This window comes from Pseudorca crassidens, chromosome 7 (assembly GCF_039906515.1).
Source record: "Pseudorca crassidens isolate mPseCra1 chromosome 7, mPseCra1.hap1, whole genome shotgun sequence".
In the NCBI taxonomy this organism is placed as follows: Eukaryota; Metazoa; Chordata; class Mammalia; order Artiodactyla; family Delphinidae; genus Pseudorca; species Pseudorca crassidens.
The window spans coordinates 13,515,551-13,531,740 of NC_090302.1; the positions used below are offsets into that span (position 1 = coordinate 13,515,551).

Here is a 16,190-nt window from a genome sequence, read left to right on the forward strand (position 1 = left end):
CCTGAAGCAGATTCTACTTCATAAACATCTCTGAATTCCACCCCCCCAACACTTCTCCATCTTCACTGTGACCTTCCTGATCTCAAGGTCATTATCTCTTCCCTAGACTATTATAACCTCCTCAGGAGGTCTCTACCGTCATTATCCTGTCTCTAAATTCATTTTCACAGTGAGTTTAGGAAGCACAGAACTGAGCCTGTCACATTTCTGCCTTTAAAAAAAAGAAAAAGAAAAAAAAACCCTCACTAGCACCTAATGGTTACAGGATCAAGTCCACACCCCTGGACATGGAACTCAAGGCCCCTCCCTGAGGATGCCATCAGCAGCAGGCTCCCAGGACAGCTCCCTGCCTGGAATACCTACTCTTCGTCTCTGGCAGCAAACTCCTACTCATACTCTGAGGCCCAACCAAAAGGTCCCCACCTCTGTGAAGACTGCCCCAACCACCCACCTTCACTTCCCTTCCTGTGTTCCCATAATCCCTGTGCACCTCCCATCTCCCACTGACCACACAGGTCTGAGCAACCAGCTGTGGCTGTGGTCACCTCCCCTCCCAGACCATGTACTCTTCATGGGCAGGGTGGGGTCTCAGACACTTGGCATGGAGCCTGGAAGACAGTAGGTGCTTAGGGTATGTTGGTTGCAATAATCCAGCAAGACAAAATAATGCCATCCACCAAAAACTGTGGTCAAAATCTCTTAGAGAAACATCTTCAGAGAAGCAGGAGGCAGTGGGTGGGCCAGAGGTGCCAGGGAGGGAGCAAGGAAGGGGCCTGGACACACCCACCCCAGCCCCCCAGGTACCTGTTTCTGGCCTGTGCCATTGTCATCCATGCCGTGCTGGGCGGCCATTGCAGTGGAGGTGTGCAGGGTGGCGGCGTCGAAGGGCACGCGCTCTATGTTGGCGATGTGGCTGGAGAGATAGGTCAGGCCCAGGCCATCCGTCTGGTCTAGGTCGCGCCAGTTCTTGAAGAACTGTTTGAACAGTGGGGTCTCGCCACCCTCAGGAAGGACGGAGACCTGGAAGGGGAGGGGGGAGAGCAGGACATGCTGGCTTGGGGTCCCCCTGAGGACAGGGGCCACCCAGCAGGGGTCCTCAAGGGAGCCTCAGACACCCAGTCCACACTGAGGTGGGATACCCACCCAAAATGGACCCATTCTCACTGTCCTACCTGGCTCCAAGACTCACCTGGGTCTGCTTGGGGTAGTCCATCTTGGAGATGAAGTCGGAGGCCGTTTTGAGGGCAGCCTTCCTCTCCTCCGTGTTGGCCTGCCTGCCTGTCAACAGAGGGAGGGTAAGGGGCCGGGGGTCAGTGCTGTGCCCCCGCATCCAATGGTCCAGGGAAAGCAGAAGGCCAACCTCCCTCCCTCCTCTTCCTAGACTGTGGACAGCCAAGGCCAGAGAACTCAGAGCTGATCACACCATGAGCTCTCGGGGGGCCAGCTGGGGGTCCTGCTTGATGATGGCAAGCACACCGACCACTGTGGCCCATTTACTGAGCTCAGAACTATACAAAAATGATGGCATTTCATCCACACAACAACCTTATGTGATAAAGATCATTATCTTGTCCTCATTTACATATAAGGAAACCAGGGTCTTAGAGAGGTGAAGTGACTTGACCAAGGCCGCTCAGCCAGTAGGAAAGTTGCAACTCAGACCCTCAGGCCCCCCTCCTCTTGCCTAGACTCATGAGCCAAGTTCCTGCAAGGCTGCTGGAGCTCCCACTCGAGGTTCTGTTCAAGCCCCTCCCCTGTCCCCAATACCTTTCCAGACAAAGATTTTCCCATCTTTGCCATGGTCCAGGATGAAGCAGTCCTCGGACTTCAAGGCCCCCTGGGCGAAGGGGTTCTCATCAGCCACGAGGGAGACCGACATGGTGCCCACACCATTGGAGACCTGGGAGGACAAGGGAAAGGCAGCCCAGCCCATCAGTGACCTCCACCACTTCAGCCTAACCATGGGCGCCCCCAAGACCACACGTGGGGAGACCCTCGTCTCACCCCCACCCCCAAACGACACTGCAGGGTAACATGAGGACTTGTGCCCTCAAGCCCTGAGGCTCATTCAGGATTTCTTTGTCTTTTTCCACTATGTCACAACCACATCTGCGACCTACACACAGGTGTAGCATGGAAACTGCACATGGAAAGGGAAGGGGGAGGATCCAATGCAGGAATGCAGGTGGCATAGGAAAAGAACTGTATAGTTGGTGAAAAGATATTCAACCTCATCAGTTAAAAAAAAAAAGGAAATAAAGAAGAAAAAGAAAAAGATCTAAATGCAGTGTAGGATTCTGGATTGGAACCTGGAATGAAAAATTGGGGAAAACTGAATAAAGTCTGCAGTTTAGTTAGTAGTATTGAACTGATGTTTCTTAGTTTTGACAAATGTACCTGGTTATGTTAAGATGTTCAGGAGAAGCTGGGTGAAGGGTATACGGGAACCCTCTGTACTATCTTTGCAATATTTCTGTAAACCTAAAAATTATTCTAAAATAAAAGTTCATTGAATTTTTTTAAGTGTACCATACTCGTCAAAATTCAAAAGACTGACAATACCCACGGGCTTCCGTGGTGGCGCAGTGGTTGAGAGTCCGCCTGCCGATGCAGGGGACGCGGGTTCGTGCCCTGGTCCGGGAAGATCCCACATGCCGCGGAGCGGCTGGGCCCGTGAGCCACGGCCGCTGAGCCTGCACGTCCAGAGTCAGTGCTCCGCAACGGGAGAGGCCACAACAGTGAGAGGCCCGCGTACCGCAAAAAAAAAAAAAAAAAAAAAGATCGACAATACCCAGCGTTGAAAAGACTCTGGGTGAACAGGCACTTTCAAACCCATGATGAAGGTAACTAGGGAGCCCTTCTAGAATGCATTTTAGTAATACATATCAGAACTCTAAAAAATAAGTGCTCCACATTTATTGAAAACTTACTATGTGCCAGGCACTGTTCTAAGCAATTTATGTAATTTATCTAATTTAATCACTTCTACAATTATACAACTCCTTTAATCCTTAAAACAACCTGTGGTAGTCCTAGTAGTGTCCCCATTTTATTCACAAGGAAACCAAGGCACAGAGAGATTAAGTAACCTGCACAGCTAGAAAGTACCAGACCTGGGATTCGAACCCAGGTAGTCTGACTCCAGAACTGGTAATTTTTTTTTTTTTTTTTGGCCACATCCTGAGGCTTGCAGGATCTCAGTTCCCGGACCCAGGATTGAACCACAGCAGTGAGAGCCCAGAATCCTAACAACTAGGCCACCAGAGGACTCCCAAGAACCAGTATTTTCAATCACTGACTCTTTATTCAGCCTATGACCCAGCAATCCATGTCTGGGAAACTCCCCTAATGCCACACTTCGCCCAAGTGCACAAAGAGGGACTGTCTGCAATCAGAAAAGGTGGAAACATTCTAATGTCCATCAAATAGGGATCTGCTGAGATTCCTACATTCCTAAAATAGAATACTACACAGCCGTTTTAAAGGACCATGTGGATCTCTATTACAGACAGATACTCCTGACCACGTCAAGTGGAAAAAAGGCCACAGAAAAGCATGAATCGTTTGGATCCATGAATATCAAACAGAGATGGAAAAATATATGTAACTAGACACAGAAAGCTGTATCTGGAGATTTCTTTACCAAAAGGGTAACCATGTAACCATGGTAACCCATGAAGAGGAGAGGAGGCGAGGTTGACTTTTGAGTGTCGTTACTTTTGTAATTAAAACCCATTTTTAAAACAGTACTGGCTACCTTAAACTAGTGAAATTGCACTGACTCGTATTTTCTTCTTACGTTCCTGAGAACTGCTCAGTACTGTTACTTACAACGCGTATGTGTTACTTTAGTATCAGAGTAAATGTCAACAATGAGGTTTTTCCGTGGTCGTGATGAGAACCTTCACCTCATGTTGTTGTTATTTTACCACAAACAAGCCTAGGGCACGACATGGGTGTCACAGGCCCAGAGGCCAGAGTTCCCTGGCCCAGGAGCAGCCTCGATTCACTTTTTTAAATCACAAGAAGGCAAATTCCCCGGCGGTCCAGTGGTTAGGACTCCGTGCTTTCACTGCCGAGGGCGTGGGTTAAAGGGAACTAAGATCCCACAAGCCGCACAGCGCGACCAAAATAAATAAATAATAAAATCACAAGAAGAAATTATAAATAAAGTCATTAACCATAACCTGCCCCTCAACACACACACACACACACACACACACACCCCACACACACTTTTGTACTATTTCCCTGTATCTTCCTACAACACTCCCATCAGTTTCCTCTGTGGACCCCCGGAAATCCTGAAAAGTTGACTCGACTGCCCTTCTCCCCACTTTACAGACTAGGAAACTGAGACCCAGCAGAGAACATGTGCCGCCCAAGACCCCACAGATGAATGTGACGCACGTGTGTCTGCAGTCGCTCGCACGCCCTTACTCCCGGGGCAGGAAGGCAAAGGCAGCAGGTGGGCGTCTACTGGAGGCGTGTGGAAGCCGAGTCCCCCCCCCCACCCCACCCCCACGCATGCTTTGCTCAAGGCCCCGTGGCAGCGGAGCTCAGGAAGACCAGGTCTCCTGACCCAAGACCCAGGGGCCAGCGCAGCTGAGGCTCACCTTGTAGAGCTTGGCCAGCTTGCGGTTGGCTGCGTCCTCCTTGGCTGAGTCCTCGGTACCCTCGGGCAGAGCCGGCTTGGGACCCAGCACCTGCAGGAGAGGGAGACACGGAAGAAAGGGTGGCGGTGAGCTCCTGGCAGCCTCCTCCCCCAGGGAGGGGACTGAATTCCTGAGACAGCTCCCTCCCCAGGCAGGTAAGGACCACGTGGGCGTCCATCCACAGCGACCTTCCACTTAGGGTAAGGTCCCCTCCAGAGACATCCTGCATCTCTTGACGTGTCTCCTGTGTGCAGAGCTCAACCAGGGCTGCCTGTCGAGTCCTTCCCTCCTTGTTCCTTGTCTCCAGGAGCTCCGTGCTCCTCTGCCTCCTGGACAGTCCTTCAGGTATTTATTCTACCATTTCCTCCTAGCCTTCTAAGAATGATAAATAGAGCTATGAATACCTTCCACCACATGCCTTTAACAGACCTCATTTCATCTTCGCACCCATGCTGAGAGGCACAGATTATCACTCTCGTTTCACAGGAGAGGAAACTGAAGTCTAGAGAGAAGAAGTACCTTGTCCACACAGCTATAAGGTGGCTAAGTTGGAATTTGAACCCGTATCCCTGTGATTTTAGAGTCTGTTTTCACACCTCCATTCTGAGCTACCTCCAGCCTCAATGGCCCCAGCTACTGCCCCTCTCAAGCCATGTTTGGTGTCCAGGCTCCTCCCCATAATAATCACCTTCTGCTCTTCCTAAAAACCAGAACTCAACAGCCCCAGACAAGCAGGAGACAAGTGGCACGGAGCAGAGCCCGTGGTCTCCTCCTTTTCCTGGTGACCCCTGCCTCTGTTGATATGTCCTCAAAGCACAACAGCTGACAATGCCATCATGCAATTTGAAGAAATGGGCTATAAACTACTAGGAATGGTCAGAAGAGGAAAGAGGGGATTGGGTCTCCATTGTCTCTTTCTGACCTGGCTCCAGCACCAGGTCCACCCTCGGAAGACGCCAAGACCCTCCTTCTCAGCTCCTTTGGAGGACCTAGCCCTCCCAGTGGGAGGGTGTGGCTCACAACCCCGGGATGTACCAGGTCCTGGGATTCCAGCCCCACTTCTCAGGGGAGTCTGGGAGTTGTCGGGGAAGCTGCTCTTCCAGCTTGGTGGAAAAACAAATTCACCTCAAAACTGCCTGTTGGATGGAGGAAAGAAAGGAGCCTCCTGTCCCTATTCTCAGCCCCACCATGCACTCCCAGGATGTGGCCGTGGGTACCTGGAGCATCGCCTCCGGCTCGGAGCCCTCCTCGGACACGTGCACACGGGCCCGGCCATTCCGCTCGTTGTCTCGGATGCCCTTGGACAGCTCTGTGGCCTTCAGCCTCTCGAAACGGTTGCTCTTGGAGCCGCACCACTGATAGATGTCCTGTAAGACAGGTACCCCACGTAAGGCAGTGCCGCATATAAGCCCTGCCCAGCGACATGGCAAGGAGGGAACTATGGGGGCGGGTGGTGAGCTCACCTTGTTCTCTGCTTGCCCAGGTGACAGCGGTGGAGCACACACATGCCCACACCCAAGCACAACAGGTGTGATCTGTGTGCACCAGGGTATGTGAGTGCATGATTTGGGATGTGTATTTCTTCACAGGTACCCCTACACATAGAATGTGTATAGAAATGTTTGCCTGCTGGTGGGAGCAGAAATTAGTACAACCGCTTTGGAAACCCATTTGGCTGCACCTTCTAAAGCTCTGTATACCGGTATCCTATGACTCAGCAATCCCTCTCCTGGGAATACACCCAACAGAAGTGCATGCATACATCCACCAAAAGACCCGTGCAAGGATGTTCAGAGCAGCACCACCTGGAACAGCCCCAAACTATCCCAAGTGTCCGTCAACGACAGAATGGATCAATGAACTGTGGCATATCTGCCCGATCAATTCTCATATAACAAGGAGAAGGAACAATTTACAACTAAAGGCAACAACACGGATGGATCTCAGAAAGAAAATGTTGGGCAAAAGAAGTCAGAGATCAAAAGCAAAGATTCCACGTACATGAAGTTCAGAAACAGGTGGAACCAGTCTATGCTGTTGGTTGAGAGAGTCTGGGATGACGGTTATCCTTGGGGGTGAAAGGATGAGAAGAGGACAGACGGGGAATTCCCTGGTGGTCCAGTGGTTGGGACTCTGTGGGGCCCACTGCAGGGGGCATGGGTTCCACCCCTGGTCAGGGAACTAAGATCCTACAAACCACGCGGCCAAAAAAAAAAAATCTAAGAAGAGGACAGATGGGGCCTTCTGGGGGCTGGTGACATTCTGTTTCTTGATCTGGGTGTTAATTACACGGGTGTGTTCACTCTGAAATCTATAGAGATGCACACTCAGGATTCACACACTCTTCTGTGTACCTGCTACACTTTAATAACAAGCTTACACTCAGTGTGTGCCTCCGTTTGCAAGGACCTTACACCACGTGTATATATGAGGTTGGGTGTAGAACATCCGGCCATGTCCTTCTGCAGGTATGAGTATATGTGGATTTGAGAAGAATGTGTACAAAGCATCAGTCAGTAAGGGGGGCCTGGGTAAGTGCAGCCCACACACGTTGCCACATACAAGTGGGCATGTGCAACTACACGTATGACGTGCACATTGTGGGTCCCTGAACAACATGCCCAAGTCTCCATGTGTAGGCACTCATCGTGATGCCATGCCCACGCCTGCTGGGCAAGAGCTTATAGTTTTTTTTTTTAATTGAGATATAGTTGACTTACAGTGCTACATAAGTTTCACGTGTACAACATAGTGATTCACAATTTTTAAAGACTATACACCATTTGTAGTGGTTATAAAATATTGGCTATGTTCCAAAAGCCTATAGTTGCTGCACATGCGCGCCATGTATTTGCAAGTGAATGACTACGTGTAAAAAGGTACACAAGATGTGCACACGAACATGCCAGGGAGTCTGTACGTCAACTGAAGCCAGAGTGCGCTGTGCGTGAGGTCTGTGTGTGGGCATATGATGAGTCTGAGTCTACACGCCAGGCACATCTGCACCCAGATCTCTGCAGGTATGTCTGACTGCTACACAGAGCATGTGTGTGCACGGGGGCTGCTGTCTCTGTGGCTTGCCCTACTTGTTCACGTGGATGCGTCCACCTCCCCAGAGTCAGGCCTGGAGCACCTCAGTGGCCCCTGGGAAAGGGGAGGGCACAACTTACATTGCCCAGGTCCAGGATGAAGCAGTCGCCATTGTTGAAGCTCTCCCAGGACACAGGCACCTCGGTGCCGCGGGGCACACGCCGCCCTTTGACCTGGAAGAGTCTCTGCACCACCACCTCATTGGGTACCACGTGCTTGAATCCTGATGCCACGCCTCCTTTCTGTTGGGTCAAGGAGACAACGTTAGTCCACGGGAGAGCGTCTGGGGAAGGGATAGGGATGAGTTGAAGGAAATTCTGGCCTATGCACCACTGGACTTCTAGCAGATTCCCTACCCACTGCACATTGCTGCCACCCCTTTGAATCTCGTACTCCACTAACAAAGACCGCTGGGCCCACTTTCCTGGATCAAAAAGCTTCAAACATTCCTTTCTCAAAAGCTGCATTTTCTAAGGGATGTTCTAAGGAACTCTAATCCCCCAAATAGTCTGCAAGGAAAGGATTCCATGATCAAATAAGCACAAGGAATGCTCCTTACTTGCTCCCTGACTGTTACATAATGTACATCCACATAATAAAGGCTCTGGGAAGTCCTCTGGTAAATAAACCTGCTTGCCTTTTGTTTTAGAGAATATTTCCCTGCCTTATTGAATCAAGAACTGCTTTTCTCCTCCTCATCCTGCCTGTAGCTCGAGTGTTCTTCAAAACCCACTTTCAGAAGCACTCACCCGAAGCTTTCCCATCCTTCAAGGCTCTCTCGGTCTCCAGCCGAGACCATTCCCCTCCCTCCTCTGATGCTGCTGCAGCAAGTCCCACCCAGCTGTGCCTTCAGAGGCAGCTGTGGGTAAATGACAGAGCACTGACCTCAGGTTCAAGTCCCTGCCCTGCCACTACAGTGCTGGGTGACTTTGGGTAAGTCTCTTTCCCTCTCTGAGCCTCAGGCCTCTCCCTTTTGAAATGGTGACAAAAGCCCCTGCTGTGCCACCTTCTGCAGTCATCACCAAGTTCCAGGGAACTTCAGGAAGGATTCCTGGCAGCGGTCAAAACTGCCCTTGGCTCAGTAGAAAGCCAAATAAAGTGGGCTGGGCGTCCTCATTAACAGTTCCCAGCCCCAGGTGCTCATCGACCCCAAGCCTCAGGGATGTCAAGTCAGAGCTGCGAAGGTCCTTATGAGCTTCCCGTTTTATGCATGAGGAAACCGAAGCCCAGAGAAGTGAAGTGACTTACTCAAGGGCACTCAAAAAGCACGCGGCAAAGCTAAGGAGTAAAACCTTGCCTCCTGTTCCCAATCTGGCACTCACCTCCCCGCTCCACACGTCAAGGGCCACTAAGGCCAGAAATGTGGCCATCCCCTCCAGGCCCCTTGCTGACACCTCAGTTTGCAGAGCAAAGCCAAGTCTGACTTGCCGCACAGAGTCCATGAGGGCAAGGGACAAAGGGAGTGAGTATGATTGGGTTCCTATTACGTCTACACGCAGTAAGCAATATAGACGTGGTTGTGAAATGACAATGCCCACTCTGCCGGGCATTTTGTATGTGTCCTCTACGAGGGAGGTGTCATCATCCCCAACTTACAGATGAGAAATGCAGACGCCAGAAGTGAAGAGGCTTGCCTAAGATCTCAAAGCTAGTAAATGGTGGAGCTAGGATGCAAACCCAGGTGTAACTAAATTTGTAAGGGCCACATTTTCCCCCAACATCAGGTTTTCTTAGAGCAAAGGTCACTAGGGTCACCCGGGATGGGAGGCAGGAACAAACCACTGTTCAGAGCAAGGTTCTTCAAGTTGAAATGTTTTCCCTGTTGTGAGTGGAGCGCCCTCTGGTGTCCTTTCTTAGTACTAGCATGAGGCCTTTCAAGAGCATCCCCTCGGGCCCAGCAGGGTGGCCAAGGTATTCGCAGAGCCTTTCTTTCCACCTGGCTTCAGGGACCCTCCTGCTGGGGAGCAGGTAAGGAAAGGCAGCTGGGGAAGAAGATGCAATGCCCCGTGCTCACCTGGTAATGACCGCAGAGGCTGCCACTTACTAGGCCTGTGACAGAGGCTGAGGCACCTGCTTTCTGGCCATGCGGTGTGGTCCCCACAAGCCCCTGAGGTAGCAACTCTCATTACCCCACTTCACAGGCATGGAAACTGAGGTGAAAAGAGGTTCAGCCCCGTGCCCAGGGTCCCAGATAATTGGTGTAAGTTTTACCCCCAAGTTTGCCCTTCTAGGGACCAGCCTTGCCCAAGTCTGCCAGCCCAGGAACTCCTGAGTGTCTGTGGGCACCACTGACCCTGGAACCTCATTCATCTGGACGTACAGAGACCGTGGATCTGAAAAGCTTTTCCAAAAGGTGCTGAACGGACACATGGACCATTTTCATGGATTCCTCAGAGAGGAAGAAATGGGGAAATGAGGGAAGAGAAAGACCCTTAACTTGTAGAAATACATCTCTAAAATATTTTACTTGTACAAGTGTGCCTTTTATTTTTTATCAAAAAAATAGAAACTTTCTTTTAAAAAAGGAAAAGTGTTGTTCAATGTCATAAATCTTGGTTCCAATAAATTCTCTGTATATGAATTTATAAATTAAAAGAATACTTGATTTCTAATGAGTACGGACAGGCATTTCCTGATTAATTAACTCCTCTAATCTTCCTGATCTGGGAAATTAGACTTAGAAAGATTAGTTAGCAAAAAAATAAAAGTAAGCTCTTAGGAGACATTAGTGGATCTCCAAGTATAAGGGGCAGGACTTTTTGGAAAGTTTTACTATTTTTCACTATTTTTACTTTAATCTTTAGGATTGATTGTTGCTTTCTATGGTCTAATCATTAGGTGGGCAGAGATTGGCATCAAATTATTTAAACAAAATTTAATAGGATATTGTTTTAAAAGCCACTTTCCAAATTAAAGTGATGATATATCTATATATACATATATATGTATAGATTCTATATCTATACATAATATACACATCTATACGTTCATATAGGGACTTCCCTGGCAGTCCGGTGGTTAAGACCCTGCACTTCCACTGCAGGGGGCATGGGTTCGATCCCTGGTCATGGGGAAGGTTCCACATGCCGCGCGGTGCGGCTAAAAAAATAAATAAATAACATATATGTTCATGTACATATAGAGAAAAATTATGTACCATTTGGTGTATATCTCCACGAGTAGAATCATGGGAAACTTTTACTTCCTAGAAGCCATATTTCTACGTTTGACATTTTACAGTAAGCTTGTATCACACTTGCAGTCTGAAGAAGGATAAAAGCTATAAAGATCTACATTTTAAAATATGTTATAAAACAAAGAAAAACCTACTGATTGGGGCTGGTCCCCTCCACCCTCTAAACTCAGGGTTCCTCATCTAAGAAACAGGAGGGAGGACAGGAAGGGTTCAAGTGATTCTGTGAGTTCCCATTGCGTTCGGGAGCTTCTAGGACTCAGGCCACCCCAGACTCTGCTTGAACCAAGGTTTTCAAATAATGCAGCCCCGTGGGGTCTCTAGGGTTCTGTCTGGGAGTCAGGAGGAGGAGGAGGGATCAAATGCAATGACTTGAAGGATGTGGAGGTCACAGAACAGGACAGCACAGGCCCCGTGAAAGCCCTTTCCAGCGGCTCTCGTCCCCTCCCTGCCCCTTCTCACACCCTGAGGATGGAACTGGCGCCAGGAGCAGGCTTTCACAGAAACAAGTCTTGCGTAACAAGCTCTGCTCCTTGGAAATCTATAATTGATGAGGGCGCCAGGCCGAGAACCTTGAACTGGGCCTGCCAAGTGCAGGGGCGGCGGGAGGACTTGCAGAAGGTGGAAAACAGGACTGGCTTTGGACCTCACATTTCCACCGAAAGCCAGGGCCTCTCAGGACTGAAGTCCCAAATCCAGGCTTGGGCTGGGAACGCATCCCCTGGAACATTCCTCAGAGTATGGTCCAAGAACATCTTGGAAAAATCACCGGAGGGTGAAGGAGGCTTGCTAAACATGCAGATTCCTAGGCTCCATCTGAGCTAAGATCAGAGACCAGGGAGTCTTCAAATGTCCACTCTGAACTCGTTCTGTGCGAGGCCCTTCACACCTGGGTTTAAATCCCAGCTCTGTCACTTACCAGCTCTGTAAGCTGCTTAACTTGTCCACAAGTTAAGTCACTGCTGTCCAGACAGCAACAACAAAAAGCAGGCGCTGTTGCTCAAGGGGCTTGATAACTATTTGCTGAATGAATGACAAATATGTGAGAGCGCCCACCTGGAGGCACAAGCAGGGAGAGGGGTGGCCTTGGGACCTGAACCAACCTCTCTGACTCCTGATCGAGTGTCCTTTCCGCTTTCTGCTCCAGGAGCTGCAAAAAGCCCTGGTCCTTCTCCAAGTCCAGGGACTGGGTCCCAAGCTTCTCACCCCTCCCTCCGTCGGTACCAGGGCCCCAGAAGAGGCTGTAGAAAGAAGGCAGAACTGGACAGCTCCGCAGGAGGCACTGTGGGCGTGGATGTGACTGACAGGGGTGCTGGTAGCCTCCAGGGACTCCAACCCTGCTCCACCCAGGGCAGGGCTGAGGCCCTGTTCCCACAACACACCCTGCCCTCTGCTATCTCAGTCTCATGAGAGCTTTTCCATCACCTAATCCCTGATGTGTCAGCTGAGCAGACAGCGTGGCCACCCTGCTAACACAGACACCCCGGAGGCCCAGAGATGGATGATGACTTCTCTAAGGTCACACAGCACATCGGCAGCATAGATGGGGCTTAATACCTATCCTAGAACCCTGCTCATGAGAAGCAGGTTGGTGTAGTGGGAAAAAGCTGGGAGTCAGGAGATCTGGGTTCTGGTCCTGGCTCTGGGACTGACTGGCTGTGTGACCCTGGACCAGTTGCTTAACCTCTCTATGCCTCAGTTGCCCCTCCCTCTCTTAAAATAAGAGATTTGAACTCTGACATTAAGACCATCAGAGCTTATGATCCCCTCCTTATCCTGACCAACGAGAACCCCAGCTTCGTAAAACTACAGCTTTCCAGGAGCCCTTCCAAGGTGCCAAGCTCTGTGCAAGGCATTTCCCAGCTACGCCTTCACCAAATCCTCTCCCCAGGCCCAAAGGGCAGGTACAGCTGGTTCTCATGTAACAGAAGAGGAAAGGGAGGCTCAGGGAGGCCAAGCGGTTTCCCAGACGTCATACACAATACACGGCACAGCCTCTTGGGGCTTCCAGCTTGGTTTTGCTCAGCCCTACCTGGCTTGGGGCTGGGGCTCAGACGCTTCAGAGTTCAAGTTCAAGGGGGATTCTAACAAGCAGAAGGAGACATGTGATCAAATGTGTTTCAAATACCTAACATAGGCCCCTCTGTTGGCAGGCTCAAGCCCCGGGAAAGCAAGGTTCCCACCCATGGCCCACCCCTTACAGCTGGGGCTAGGAAGACCACCCTGTGAAGTGATGGAGAATTTTCTTCTCTCAATTTAATAAGAAACCAGAGGCTCAGAGAGAGAGAGTGTGATTTGTCCAAGGTCGCGCAGCTAGGAAGGGCCCAGAGCTAACCAACTCCAAAGGCTGAGCTCTGACCCATCTGCCCACATCACCAAACAAGACTGAAAGATGATGGATGGACCTGAGTGAGCCCTGCCATTGGTGCATCTGTCCCTGCTGCCCGGCACCCACCTTGTACTTGAGGCCATGCTTGAAGTAACCAAGGAAGGTGGCAGACTCGAAGCCCTGGACCTCACGGTGCTGCACAGCCCGACCGTTCAGGTAGTCATCCAGCTGCACGGTGAAGATAGCAGCTGCCCCGCTCTCATCCTGGCTGCATTCATTGCCTGGGGGACATCAGAGCAGCATGAGCCGGGCTTCTGTAAAGTGGCCCCAGCCTCCCACGGAGGAGGAGTCTGGAGCCCCCAGCAGTGCCCTGGCCTGGCTGTAGAAGCTGGGCAAGCCCCTGCCTCCTATGAGCTTCGGTTAATCTATCTGTATAATGGGGGAGGTGGGAGGCTGACTCCAGGTCTCTAGGAGTCCTCCCAGCTCTGACGCTTCCCCCTGCACTCACTCTCAACCTTCCTGAGCACGAAGTCAGGCCAGGGAGCATCAGAAAACCAAGGCACAGGGCTTCCCTGGTGGCGCAGTGGTTGGGAGTCCGCCTGCCGATGCAGGGGACACGGGTTCGTGCCCTGGTCCGGGAGGATCCCACATGCCGCGGAGCGGCTGGGCCCGTGAGCCATGGCCACTGAGCCTGCGTGTCCGGAGCCTGTGCTCCGCGACGGGAGAGGCCACAGCAGTGAGAGGCCCGCGTACCACAAAACAAAACAAAACAAAACAAAACAACAACAAAAAAACCCCAGAAAACCAAGGCACAGTGAGGGGGCAGGACTCACAGAGTCACACAGCAGAGCTGTGGCAGGGCTCCAGGCTCCGACTCTGAAGGGCAAACTGGAGTGTGACTGGAGCTGTGCAGGGGGTCCAGGGTCCCCAAATCACCTCCAGTCTGTGTGCCATAGTGGCTTGTTTAACCCTCACAACAGTCCTATGAGGTAGTCTAGCGCAATCATCAGGTCCACTTTACAGAGACACTGAATATCTTGCCAAAGGGCAGAGCCGGGGTCTGAACTCGGGCAGGTGGGCTCTAGAGTCTTGGGAACATGTAACCAAGGGTCTGGCACACACTTGATGCTCAATAGTCACTTAATTCCCGTGGGCACTTCCTGGCGACCATGCCTCAAAGGTCTGTGCTTTACAGCAGAGGGGCTGGGATGGGGGCTCGGGCGGGGCCAGCCTCACCCAGCCAGTAGTGGAGGTCGTACTGCAGGTTCCCACTCCTCAGCTTCACCGTCTTCAGGATGACATAGGCATCGCCTGTGAAGAAGTCTCCGTAGAGTTTGAGGGGCACGGGAACCAGGTCGAACTTCTCTACACGCCAGATCTGCAGGCCGGGCTCCTTCCCCGCCTTGAGGAACTCGGGGTGTTCCACCACCATGCTGCTGGGCTGCAAGAGACGGGGAGGAGCCTGAGTGAGGGCAGGAGGCTCGGCGGGGAGAGACCCCACCCCGGGGCACGAGGGAGGGTGGTTTCCAGCACCAAGAGCATCTCACTTGAGCCGCTGACTCTCCCCACCCCGTTCTATGACCCCTGCTCGACAAGTGAGCAAACAGGGCAGAGTTTAGGCTCCAAACCCTGTCCGTGGCCAGCATCTGTCTCCCCTCCTCAGCTCCCTGGTGATGGGGGGACAGAAGGCTCTCTCTCCCTTCTCTCTTCCTTTCTTAGTGCCAATTAGATGCAACAGTCGAGGTGCAGAGAGGTGAAGACGGGGACCCCCAGCTAGGAAATGACAGAGCAGGAATTGGCCCATGCTCTAAGAGCACGAGTTTTGGGACCGTGGGGAGACCCCTCAGATGGCAATGGTAAATCTGGGGGTCGCCAGGGGCTCAGCTTGTTCCCTTCCAGTATCCTCAGTGGTCCTCAGAACTAGAAGGGTCCTCAGAGAGTTCATTATCCAACTCCACCCTGCAGACAGGAAAATTGAGGCCCCAAGAGGGGAAGGGGACTAGCCTAAGGTCACACAGCCTGTCTGCTTTTGCTCTTTGGAAGTGGGAAGATTTCCCATGCCCCAACCATGTCCATGTCCACACCTCCAAGAAGGGCCTAGATGACTGAGCCCAAGTGGCCTCCTGCGCTGTCTGCCTCCTCCCTCCTGCCCCCCAAACCCCACCCCCCCAAATTCCATTTCTTGGAAAAGGCGAGAGGACGCAGCCGGGGTCTGCAGGAGCCTGTTGGAGATGAGGTGGTCAAGGATGGGGGAAGGCCATCAGGCATGCACTGGGGCTAGACATGGAGCAGAGTGGGATGGTTAGCTTGGAGTCAGAGGGTGGAAATCAGCAGGCGCAGGTCACCTCGGGCCGGATCTGGTGGAAGAAGTCAAAAAAACAGATGGGAGAACTCAGGCAGAGGGACGGAGAACACAATAGGACAGCAGGAGTGAGGAGAAACCAGACAGGGCAGAGGAGGTACCAGAGAGGCGAGAATAAATAACAGGAAGGACGGTAAGCAGGCGGAGGTGAGATCATACAGGGAAGAGGGGGAAAATATTGAAGAGGCAGAGAGAAATTAGATGAGAAAGAGGAATCTGAAATGGAAGAAGAAATCAGAAGAGGGAAGGAGAGAAATGAGGCAGAGGGAAGGAGAAATCAGGCAAGGAAGAGGAGAAATCTAGGGGCAGAGATGGGTACGAAATCAGAAGGTAGCACCGAGGGAAAAAGAAATCCGGCCAAGGTGAGGTTAGCCTCTAGGGAGGGAAACAGCCAGGGCCCTGAGGCTCCCACCCCCATCCACCGGAGCCCCGGAAGCAGCAAGAGATACTTACAAAGCAACAAAACAGTTTTTCCATTCTAGACCTGAAATACTCCCCTTTTCCTAGCGCTGTATCTGCAAGAACTTACAATAGAGAGTTACTCCGGGAGCCCCCCGGGGC

The 16,190-nt window shown here is 51.5% G+C and overlaps 1 protein-coding gene across 4 annotated transcripts in view; it reads right to left on the minus strand.

Moving 5' to 3' along the window:
• The window catches only part of GSN (gelsolin), a 56,833-nt gene that overhangs the window by 11,388 nt on the left and 29,255 nt on the right, over window positions 1–16,190 (minus strand). For 2 of the 4 annotated variants that reach the window (XM_067743461.1, XM_067743458.1), the window contains 8 exons: window positions 14,504–14,708; window positions 13,394–13,548; window positions 7,826–7,987; window positions 5,873–6,022; window positions 4,617–4,706; window positions 1,768–1,900; window positions 1,190–1,278; window positions 805–1,020 (listed from right to left, as the gene is read on the minus strand). In XM_067743461.1, coding sequence (XP_067599562.1) covers window positions 805–1,020; window positions 1,190–1,278; window positions 1,768–1,900; window positions 4,617–4,706; window positions 5,873–6,022; window positions 7,826–7,987; window positions 13,394–13,548; window positions 14,504–14,699 — 1,191 coding nt within the window. In that variant the 5' untranslated portion in view covers window positions 14,700–14,708. Of the gene's footprint in view, window positions 1–804; window positions 1,021–1,189; window positions 1,279–1,767; window positions 1,901–4,616; window positions 4,707–5,872; window positions 6,023–7,825; window positions 7,988–13,393; window positions 13,549–14,503; window positions 14,709–16,082; window positions 16,154–16,190 lie in introns of all 4 variants that reach the window. The other 2 variants (XM_067743460.1, XM_067743459.1) reach the window with 2 other exon arrangements.